Below are 12,096 nucleotides of genomic sequence, written 5' to 3' on the forward strand. Positions count from 1 at the left end.
TACTGCAGATTGGTGCATTATGAGGATTTGGAAGTGGAAGTACACGATTCTGACTGAGAAAAAAGTTATACACCCTGAACTATACCACTGGTCTTTAACTACAACTAAAAAAGCTGCATCTAAAAAGACAAGCATGAAAAAAGATGTGTAGCTGAATGGGCTAGGTTCAATGTAGAGAGGCAATTTTCCCTCAGAATAAATAATGCTTTTTTTTAGTTCATTTTATTTGGTGCAAAGTTGCAAAAACAGTTCTGTAGGTTTGAAGACTCCTTCCTCGGGGTAAACTAGAAATCATCAGCACAACAAAAAAAGAAATATTTGAATATTTCAGCTCCTTTCTTTTCTAAGATCAGTGAAACTTCATGATGCTTCCACATTTCACTGAGCGAGGAAGTCGTAGCCACTCTTCAAAACCCAATTTCTGGGATTCCTCAAGCCTAACACACCTGCTAATGTGGAACCGCTAATGCTAAGCTCTGGGAGCGCTCGTCTCGCGGACAATAGCCTTTCCTCACACGCCGTCACAATGAGTGTGTGGCCCGAAGTGTCCCCCAGAGCCCCCGTGGCCTTTTTATGACACCTGAACGCTCGGAAAAACCCCGAACGGGGAGTAAAACTGTGCAAAGTGTGAAAAGGTACAGAGCATGTGTTAAGCACAGATTCTGTCCCCAAAAAATATTCTGAGGATGAAGGAAGTGCAAAGCTGTGAAGTAATTTCAAGGTTTCTGCAGAGCTACTGGAGCGATCACAGTCTGCACCGATACGGAGTCACGGCAGGACAACTTGGCAATGAGAACAAAGGTTCAGGCAGGCATCTGCCAAGACGTCAACAATCGACGTGTTTAAAGTGAAAAACAGTCATGGGGAGTGTGATTAGTGCAAGAACTGGGTTTCTACAAAAGCAAGTCTTCATTCGGGGATGGACTCCAAACATCTCGATAGATTCAGACAGAAACGGAGTCATTCCGGTTCTGCGAAGGTGCGTTGTCTGTTCCAGCAGCAGATCACCGATCCGGTAATGAATCTGCTGCTGCAGTCCCGCCACAGACCCAGCTCCGTCCTTTACACTGTCGCTTTCGCTTCTGTTGATTAAGCTATCCGCTGTTCTTGCGTGTGTTCATTAAAGAGGCATTAACTCGCCCGGCGGAGAACTCGCCGCCGCCTGGATTCACCGAGCGTTCGCTCAGGCGGCACGGCTGCTCCTGCCAAGATCCGCAGCGCTCGTCTGAACGCGCCTTCGAGAGAGGACGGCGTGCGGCTGAGGCGAGGTTTCATACGCGCGATCAGAGCGGGGAAAAAAAAATCACACTGCAGTCCCCGCACACTCACACGGAGCCGTCAACGAGGAGATTGACAAGAGGAAGGTCAAAGGCCGCTCTTACCACGTCCTCTGCGTGACTCTCCTCCTCCTCGTCTCTGCTCAGCAAGTCCAGCAGTCTGTCTTTGACCACCTGCGCGTCAGAAAGGGGGAGTCGAGGGGAATTCGCTCAGTTTGTTATGAAAATTCATCTTTTAATTACCGACTGAAAAGAAACATTTGACTTCAAAGTGAAAATGTAATTAGGTGGCAAATGCGGCAACAAAGTACACTACTACAATCGTCTGAGCATGAAAGCTGCTTCGCGTTGCTTCGGGAATGCTTGAGTCAGCAACAAGAGGATTTCTTATCCCAATTACTCCATTCTGGTCATTAAAATCGACAAAAAAAAAAAAAAAAAAACTTTTTTCTGTAGGTTTGAAAACCCTAGAGGGAGGCAGAGACTATTATGAGCTTATCAAAACTTTGTGCAGCAGAGAGCAGCAATTGAAGCTCTAAAAAGCGGCGTCGAATGGAGCAAAAGTAATGAAGAAGGAAGATAAAGCCCTTCAGCTCAGAGGTAAATCTGGATTTCTATCTGCGTTTTACAGCGGTAACATTGTCGTGTCAGCACTCGGGATGCTGCTTGTCAGAGGAAAAGACCCAAACCAAGAGTCTTTTAAAGGCAGTGAGACGGAGGAGAAGTGCTGTGTGGGAGTTATTGAGGCATGTGCAAGTAGAAAAAAATGAAATAAAAATGAAGGGTGGAACCTGCCGTGTGGGACTGACCTCGTACGCGTAGTCGAAGAGCTCCAGGATGGTGAGGATGCTGGCTCCGATGAACAAACCCATCTGACCTCCGATGTCACCTGCAGGAGGACACGGGTTCAGTCACGCAAAGCCAAACGGAGATGTTTTCTCGGCGGCGTCGGGAGAAAGACTGGTTTCAGATCAAAGTGCGACACATGGACCCGAATGGCTGGCAGAGACAGGAAGGAAGAGGGACGGCTGCTGGAGTGGAAGCAGTCTGGAACGAGAAATGCCTCCTGGCCCTGGGAGAAGGAGGAAATGTGACCCAGGAGGTCCAATCGTACTGACACACTCACAGATTTGAAGTGTGGATGGAAAAAATTGGCACTGCAGGTTTGCACAGCTTTGTAAAGTCACCTCATTGAAATAACGACACTTTTTGATGCATCAACTGCCTTATCGAACATGGAAAAGCATTAATTGTTGACCATATATGAATCATAACGCGCTCATTCACTGATTCCCTCACTTGTTTGGGCATCTGAGGAAACCACACTGGAACAAAACTGTCGTTTTCACATGGAGTTAAGGGATGGTGGAAGGTAATCAAACCACCACAAATGAGCCAGAAACTAAAAGCTGATGCTTGCCCAAATAAGATCTTGACCCAAAACACAATCCAGTACCTTTTCTCCAGCTCCAGATTGAAATTCTAATAAATCGAATCGCCAGTAACGCTGCTCGCCTGAACTAAATGGTTCAATATTGACTGTCAACCTTTCCTTCATGACTTTCTATGGATTGGAAGTGTTTGTTGACCTTCTATTGAGACATTTCATAATCGATCAGCACCGTCGACACATCTTCACACTGTCCACCGCCGTATCGGCGAGCGAACCCACCCAGCAAGCCCGCCACCTCGTAGGCTTTCTTCTGCTCGATGGTCTCGTAGTTCAGAGCTTCGAAGAAGACGTCCAGCACCAAGATGTTGTCCCTGCAAGACATGAAGACGCGGTTTGATGCAATAAGCAGCAGTCTTTGGTTTTTCTCTGCAGCGCTGAGTGGCCGCCGCCGCCGCCGCCGCTGCCATGTGGGAGAGCAACACGCTCGGCTTCTCACAGCCAGTCACTCATTACAAGGAGACAATGTGGGCAGAAAGAGGCGGGTGGTTCGAGCAGGTGTCTGGCGGCGAGCGAGCCTCTCAGCTCCAGTCTATACTAATCCCGTAGGAGGGGAACTGTCACGTTTTCACATTATCTTCCCCGCACGCTCTGCACGCTCAGCTTGTCAGGTAAATTACAAATCATACAATTCTGGGTTGGTGCTTATTCTTTCCCACCATATTTTTTCTGTTATGTTTACATGATGAGGAGCTATTTTTGATATTAGATCGCTGGAGTGAAAAAGGTCCTGATTTGGTCTCTGATCCTCACATCGTACTGCGGAATGCATTTTCCAGCGTGTTTTCATTAATACTTGTGTCTTTTCATGTTACGGCGGCGCAGGACTTAGCTTTGTTTCCTTGACTGATCTCGAGATTGCGAGTGCCACTCAGACTGATGTATCAATACATGACGGTTTTATGAATGCATGAAGTAATGACACACTCGGATCTACTGACGGTTTGCATGTATGAAAATGGGCACAAACTCGATATTGCATGCGCGGACATGCGGGAGCGCTGAAGATCCTACCTGGCAGATGTGCATGACGGCACACACCTTTAATTTAGCGTAATCGCATTTATGAATGTGGAAAATTGGCAGAACCTGCTAGAGAGCGCAAAATACAGCAGGAGCAGATGTGAGGCATTTTCTGCCTCATATCAGCTCACTCCATTTTTCTTTTTTAATTATTGTTTCCTCACACACCTTCACTATGAATTTGGATAGTTTCTGTGTCCCCCCCCCCCCCCCCCCCCCCCCCCCTCTGAAATATTTCAATATTTCCTGACTCTTTTCTGTTGCTCTTGTTTTAGTCATAACTTTGACGTTGTGACAGGCGAGATGCACTTGATCTTTCCTGTTGCTCAAAATGGAGGAAAATCTAAGCTCCTTATCACACCTGGATTCAGTTTAGTTTTTAAAATTTTTCTTTTCCTTTCTTCCATTTGATGCTCTTGAACAGCATTTATAATATATATATATATATATATATATTGAAGTTCTGATGAAATAACTTGTTTTACCAAAAAAAATACTAGGTGCTGTTATAATTCCCCAGTCCGGTTCATTAAGCAAGGAAGTAACTGAAAATAAGGCCTGAAATTTTAATGCATATTTAATTATGCGGATACAAACAAAGCCTATTAATGACTGGACTCGTTAAAAGCGGATCGCTGGAGCTGCACTCACGTGATGTACTTCTCCGACTTGTTGAACTTCTTCTGCAGGTAGCGCGCCGACGTCTTGCTGGGGATTTTCACCATGGACAGCTCCTTGTTGTAGCGGGTCATGTTGCACGGCGTCCTGCACATGCAGCTACTGCTCTCCACGGCCGACAGCTTGGCTGGAGAGGGTGAGGACGGGGCGGGGAGGGTGGAAGACACGAAGGAATAGTTTTAGAGCTTCTTTCTTTTCCCCGACATCCTGCAGTGATGAAACAAGAGCGGCTCGGAGTCGACCTGAGCAGACTTTCCTCTGAGTTTCATGAAGTGCTACATTATTGATTTGCGTGTGAAGCTCCTAAAGCGGGTTTTTGAATATTCTGGGGCTGAGTCTGACTCAGGCCTTCATCTCTGTAACAATTCATACCCACCTTATGAAAACAGCTCATCCCTTTAGGACAAAACCTCGACTCAGACTGAAAGGATTTAATGATAAAACTTTAAGCAAGTGAGTCAAGTTACAGTATGCTGGGTGAGAAAAAAGGCTCTTGGTTGAAAACACAACACAGACATGTTATTACAAGATTGTGTGTGAGATAAATAATCTTTCTCTATCAGTTATTTCTCTGCTGGTCCATTTGTCAACTGCTAAGCTAAAGGCTCAGGAGAAAAAAAAACATCAAAGCATAATTAGTTAGCAGGTAATAGGAAGTAAGAGGTCATTTTACCCATGTTTGAACCTGATATTATCTTTAATTACACAGTATTGGCTGAATTACTGAATTTATTTTTGCATGCTTGGTGATTCAACATCACCCTGTAATTTTCATTAAACTGAAAGCTCTCCTTCTCATCTGTCCTCTGAACGGTCCTGTTTACCCTCGGCGTTAGACATGTCCGAGTCCAAGAAATCCTATATTTCATCAGACTGGAAAATACTTGGCTCTCAGCTGTAAGCTAATCTGATTAATGCAACAATATTTAACGTCCCTTTCCTTCATTGACATATATATCTGATAGTGAAGGCTGTCCAAGGTGGGCTTAGCGCTGCAGGTATTCATAACATACTACATATTTTCTGGAAGTTATTTCTATGTGTGCCTAGTTTTTTTTTTTTTTCAGTTCTTCTGTCTCTGTTGTAGTTGTCTTTCTGCTGTGCTCACATTTGATTGACTACATATACTTCCTCACAATATGCTTGCATGTTTGAACAAACATGATCTGTTGGATAAACCCGATAAAGAGAGTTTAACATTCTTATATCCAGTATTGTGACTGTTCTAACAGTTATTGCCAGTCAGAACTGAAAGAAGCAGATAATAAACCGTCGATCTGAAGAGAGGAAACGTGATCTTGTCCTCACGTTACTAATAATAACTTCACAGCTTCTTCACGTATGAAGGAGCTCGCTTCGAAAGACACAACTTTGGTTTTAGATGACTTCTGGCAAAAGTCTGAATCAGTCTGTTATAGTGTGAAACGTGAGTTTCCTATTCATGTACACAATTATTTAAAAAAAACAGGCTTAAGACAGGTTTTGTTCGGCTTTGATTAGCATAAACACGAACATTGTTGCTGCTTCTTTTCATAAGTCTATTTCTAAAATGCTCATTATTAAAACGGTGCTAAATGAAGGCGTCTCTGAGCAGCACAAAAGGACGCCTTCAAAACGCAGTGATGATCGACGTCCACCGCTCCTACTGCTCACATCAGCTTTTTATAGTGCCTCGCGCGACTTTGGGTTTTATTGCCTGGAGACAGAAACACGTCACCAATGAGTATTTCACATGCACGTGCATGTGCACTTTTTCTTGAAATAACATGTACATATGCATTTTTATTTTCATGTGTGAAATAAGATTTACCTTCCCCTTTCATGGTTTTCCACGAATTCAATTCAGCTGTACATTCAATCATTCAAATATTTATTGAAACCAAATGATTCATAGTTTATAGACCAAACAAGGGGGAAAAAATAATTGAAATAAAAACAAAAACAAAAACAAATAAACCACGGCATTAGCATTATACTAGCAGATTTAGTAGTTATTCTGATGAACCTGCAGTGGTGGGCACAGCTGACCAAAAAGTTAGCTTCGATAGCCGTTCTTCCGCTGACTGAAAAGTTAGCTTCGATAACGCTAAACCGATAAACTGCTAAAAGATTTAGCTGAAGCTAACAATAACCGCTAACCGCTAACTTTTATTATATGAGTGACTTGTAGACTCTGTCTATGGACTCAGTAAACTGACGAGTTAGCACTCAGGACTCCACTGACCAGCCCGCGTGTCAAGTGCGCACGTGCGACATTTGTTGACGGCGCGCCATGACGCAAGCACGTACGCGAGTCGTTCAAAAACCCCCGGACTCTTGAGTTCCGGGGCTTTCTAACAGTTTTTGAATCCTTTCAATCGGACAAACGGATCGGGAGTTATATGCATTACAAAATCCATGTTTTTTAGAAACAATTTTCTGCGTTTTTTTTAACCGCACAGAAGAGACTTTTCATGACTTTGCACAGTAACCGAAGCACGAGAGGCGTTCAAGTACCGTCTGAAACTAGAGTTTCAGCTTCATGTTGACGTAGTCGGCCTAATTTGGCTCCCACAGCTACCACTACGCTAATGTGTAAATTTAGCAAAAGCTAATTAGTCCGCTAATGCTTTTCAAAGTTAGCTGAACAGCTAATCCGCTAATCCGTGGTGCAGGAAAGGTCAGAGGTCACTGCTCTCAAGGCTAACATCTGGATCGTTTGTAGACGTATTGATTCACCTTTGTATGAATGAGTGTCACCTCCACGTATACGGTGGAGTCACAGACAGCCGCCAACAGCTTCTGCTTATAAAGGCGGCGGTCACGCGTACTTTGCTCTCTGAGTGCGCACGAGGCCGCGGTTCCATGGCGCTGTCTGTGCAAGGCGTGGCGCAGCGTGGCGTGGCCCTCCGCTGGGAGTCGCGGTGACAGTGTGAGTCAGTGTCACTGTCAACGTCACGGAGCGACAGGACGGAACGCGGCGAGCACCAACACGCCCCGAGGCGGCAGCTGTGAAATCGCCTTCACGCTGACAGAGAGCGAGGCGCGGCGGCGGCGGCCTGACCGGGAGACGGAGGGGGAGACGCGACCGCGCCGGGTGATTCTGTGTGACGCCGGCAGCGTCCGACATAACACCGACTCCTCGGCGGCGCTGACGCTAATGCCGAGCGACAGCGGCTTTCGAAGCCCGGTGGAAAACTTTGTGAGAGTCGGGGCGACGCCCACAACACTTTCTTCAAGTCACCATCTCTGAAGTTTAAATAGATCTCATTTAATTCCGCCGCAGCTCATTCTCTCCCATTTGAATTTAGATCTCTATTGTTGTTACTCCCAAAATTTCCAGATTTGAAACATCCCCACATGCTCATTCATTTTTCTCAGAATGTATCAGAAAGAAAAATTAGACGTCTCTGTGGATAAAAGCCGCTCCTCGCGGCGAACTAATCGCCCTCAGGTCCGTGTGATCACGCAACCGCTGGAGGGAATTCAGTGCTCTTCCTCCCATGGTCTCTTATTTCTTATCTAAATCAGAATCCGAAGCCCAGAAACTGATACCGAACCCGGCAGAAGGATTGAAATGAGAATTAAACTCAATGAGAGCTAAATGAGACATTATTGGAAACGCAGGAGCGAGGCCTCCTGCATTCAGATGGCTGATTTCTCCATCGAGGACGCCCCTTTTCTTCCCCTCCTGCACACATTAAAATCCCCCGAAACAGCATAATGTCTTTATTGCTGATCTATTCAACGAAACAATGCAAAATCTCTACCGTTCATACTGAATGATTGATCTTTTAAATTGAGACTGACGGCTCAGCGGACAGAAGAAACTCAGATGGCTCCCGATGGATGAAGGCTATACATATAAATACAACCATATATATTCATTCCAGCAGCAGTTCCAAAAACTGGAGTAACACAGTTACAGAGATGGGGGGGAGAAATCTTCCCCTCAGTGGGTTACCAGATTTGCACTGTGGATTTATTCTCCACTTCATTTGCATGTAATGATCTCAGCTGAGTGCGTTTGTTCATGGATGTACTGGAGCTGCGCTGTTCCAATTACTGGAAAAGTGCTGTATGCTATAAAAAAAAAAAAAAAAAAAAGGACTCATGCATGGCTTATGTAGTGGAATGTACGTTAATGTTACAGCGGTGGATAACGCTGATGATCTTCTGCAGCTCTGATGCTGATTGTGTGAAACTTGCAAAGAAAAAAAAAAAACCTTGCTGTGTTGGAGGAAGAAGATGGCGGCCTGGTAAGGCCATTACATTATCCTGCTGTATCAGAATACTTCTAAAAGACGCTATAATGAATGTTTTCTCTGTGTTTGCTCTTACTATGGGCTTTTATTCATTTAAAGAAAATGTTAGTTGAATATGCATAAAGAAGAAGTGCTCCAAAAATTAATTAACCTTGCATACCGCTTTTAAATGGTACGGTATTATCACTGCCACCACTTCAATGGGATTGCTCTTGAAACGTGGTCAAATAACCCACATTTGAAAAGAGAAAATCCCATTGAGGGTATTTTATTTAAAGATGCTCTGCTTTGAACGTTTCTGCCTCGGTTCACCGGCTGTGGATGAATTTTATTATGCTTTAACGACGCGCTCCAGTCCAAATCTTCAGACTGGGTTGAAAGGCTCCTTTGGGAGATGATTCCAGACTGGGTGGTGGAGTCCCACCACCCAGTCTGGGACAGCTACAGTTCACCTGCACCCCCCCCCCCCCCCCCCCACAGCTCTTTCTCGGCTGGATTTATTGGAGCCCATTAGCCAGACTGGAGCTGTCCTTGATGTTAATAACACCGCAGGCTGCCGCGCACCTTCTGGGACTCATGAATTACAAAACGAAAGAGGAGAAGAAGAAAAAGCAGGGGGTTTCATGCCAGAGGGGGCAGAAGGAGCGCAGGACATTTGGCCTCATTTGCAAAAAACACCAAATAAATGACGGGCGGCTGGCTGAGAGTCACATTCGCCTGTTGATCTCCCTCTGAAACACGACGCGGGGGCAGTTTTAATATCACCTCCACGCAGGCTGTGATTTGTGGAGAAACATTCATAATGAAACAGTCATTCAAGGCTGAGAAGAAAAAAATATACAACTTTTATTGAAACACATTTGAAACAACATGAATACTGTATCATCATATTATATTCAAAACACTGAATGAGCTCGAATGGAAAAAAAACATCAGAATATCAAAAAAAAAGGTCTTCATGAAAACGACAGTTCCTGACTTCTTGTGTTTAAAAACAGGCGGCTACATCTTGACGTCTCATATTACACTAATCTCACTCAGATGATTTACACGAGAAGCCGCCCACGCTTGGTGAGTCGAGTGAGTCAAGCTTCGTGCCTTCGTGTCTTAACCTTTTGTTAGGAGTGTGTGGCCTGCCTGTGGTCTGAAGCGTAGGCCCTGACATGGAATTCACACACCGACAGTGGAATACAGCACCTCTTCACCGTCCTGCTCATTTGGAGAGGCAAAACCTCCTCTTTTTAGTTCTATCCAGGGAATCTAATTGAGATAAAATACCAAGTTTCAGCGTTATCTGGCTTTCATCAGTCCGATAATATATTACTCAGAGGCGTGAGGGCCGCTTCATAAAAAGTCTGAACAAAAGAAAGAAAAAAAAAAGAGGAAAAGATCAATACCTTCATCAGCAGGATGTGTCTGTATTTAATCAAACAGGCAGAGCTGATGTAAAACTGCGAGTCTGTAGGAAGAAATCCAGGCCGGTGGAATCCTTTTTCTATGGTTGTGTAATTTGCTCCAATGCAGAAAATATGAGGCTTTATCTTTGGGACTATCCAAGCATTAAATTGAACTCTAACACTGTCTGGCCTGATGATGGTGGCAGGCTTGATGAGCCCTTCACACACACACACACACACACACATACACACACACTGAGGAAATATTAAGATGACTCATCTTGATAAATTAGAGGAAGGTTCGGCGGGTGAGCGTGAACTTTACAGACAAACTCGGTCGACAACTTGTGCGGCTCAGCAGCAGGTGCCGTTCAACTGAAAGCGTCGTTTCAAGAGCAAACACAAAACATTTGTCGTGTTTTGGAGGTCCGTTCACACAACGACGACATTTGAAGCCAGTGAAAATGCAAATTTTGGTGTTCGTCTTCGTCTAAATGGAGGAAATTGCAACTTTTTCAAAAAGCTTTGACTCTGTCTCCATGTAAAACACAACTTTTTTTTAAATGCTCCACGTCTGTGTGAGTGGGAAGAATCACAATTTTTCAAAAACGCACCAAAGAAAGCAGCATAAATGCTCTGACTCCATGTAAACGGAGGAAAACGCAACTTTTTGAAAATGCTCCATCTCCACATTGTAGCATATTTTTCTCTATTTGTGTCTCAATCCAAAAACGAAATAAACACCCACTATTGGATGTTTATTACTATTAACATCATTTCTGTACAGCTGAACTCTTTGGTGAAAATATAAGAATAAACCTGAAGAATATTTAAATCTGAAATCTTTTTTTAATGATGCACTCAAATGAATTCTATAGAACAAATTGAATAAAATAAATCCACAAACTGTCTCACCAAGCTGCCGAGTTTAGTTTCTGGTTTCAGAAACACGATCATCCTGGCACGAATTAGCAGAAAGATTTTCTTTCAAGGTCACAATACAGCCCTCTTCCAGTCTGTGTCACAAATCAGCTTATTTCAATAATAATAACGTGGATGTTTATCCAGTGTGAAGAAGGGAGAGCAGAGACGCCGTGTTTTCACGCAGGTGACTGATTCCACTGTGTTCACTCGCTGTCTGTCGATCCGTTCTGCAGGTTGACGAAAGAAGCTTCTGAAGTCTGACGGCCGCATAAATCACAAATACCTGGCGTCTGGAGAAAGTTGTTTCATGCTCAGAAACGAGGGATTGTTTGATTTTCTCCAGTAACAGTAAAGAAGTGGAAACTACATCAAAGGAGACAGTCGTCACAAACCGTTCATCGACCCTCATTATAACACTTTTTAAACCCTTCCTGTCCAACTGCTACGAAAGCTTTTTTAAAAAAATAGTCTTATTTTATAATAGTTAAACTTAAAGAGACAAGAAACATGTGGAAGTGACCACGTTTGATAAGTTGCCCCATAAATAGATGATTTTTCAACCTTCATGTTCTGTTCAGAGATTACAGTATTTTAACTGATACATTATTAATAAAACTTAATCGGATTTAATTTACTTGATGTCACACACCATTTTAGTGCAAAAACAAACTGAAAACTATTAGAACTTTGAGTAATTGGCTTATTTAACATAAAAGTGCAATGCTTTCATGAAGGGAGTCACTCCATTATGACGAGGAAGCTTGAGAAACAATCTTCGTTCATGAAATTCAACCAACTCAGAAATGGGAACGGTTGTGGTCTAGTGGGGGAGCACAGTCGGGAGGTTGTTGGTTCGACTCCTGTCTCCCCCTTGTCTGCATGTCGTAACCCCCGCCAGCTATGGGTAAAATAGCACCACTGCCTTGTGGTCGTCACAGGAGTGCCAAAGGCTAAGGGAGCCCCCCGCCCCCCCCAAAGAAGAATCCGGAGTGGAGCCCCGAAGGCGGTTGGTTCCCGCATTGCGGCACCTACCGGCAACTCCTGTGGCCAAACTGGTACCAACTGTAGGGGCCAGTCCCTTCCGTTGGACACTACCAGCGAGG

The 12,096-nt window shown here is 44.2% G+C and overlaps 1 protein-coding gene across 3 annotated transcripts in view; it reads right to left on the bottom strand.

Moving 5' to 3' along the window:
- The window catches only part of asic2 (acid-sensing (proton-gated) ion channel 2), a 361,085-nt gene that overhangs the window by 610 nt on the left and 348,379 nt on the right, over nucleotides 1-12,096 (bottom strand). For all 3 annotated transcript variants that reach the window (XM_030090324.1, XM_030090323.1, XM_030090322.1), the window contains 4 exons: nucleotides 4,402-4,555; nucleotides 2,950-3,041; nucleotides 2,087-2,166; nucleotides 1,383-1,451 (listed from right to left, as the gene is read on the bottom strand). In XM_030090324.1, the coding sequence (XP_029946184.1) occupies nucleotides 1,383-1,451; nucleotides 2,087-2,166; nucleotides 2,950-3,041; nucleotides 4,402-4,555 (395 nt within the window). The remainder of the gene's footprint in view (nucleotides 1-1,382; nucleotides 1,452-2,086; nucleotides 2,167-2,949; nucleotides 3,042-4,401; nucleotides 4,556-12,096) is intronic.

The sequence above is a fragment of the Salarias fasciatus genome, chromosome 4 (genome assembly GCF_902148845.1).
Source record: "Salarias fasciatus chromosome 4, fSalaFa1.1, whole genome shotgun sequence".
Taxonomy (NCBI): Eukaryota; Metazoa; Chordata; class Actinopteri; order Blenniiformes; family Blenniidae; genus Salarias; species Salarias fasciatus.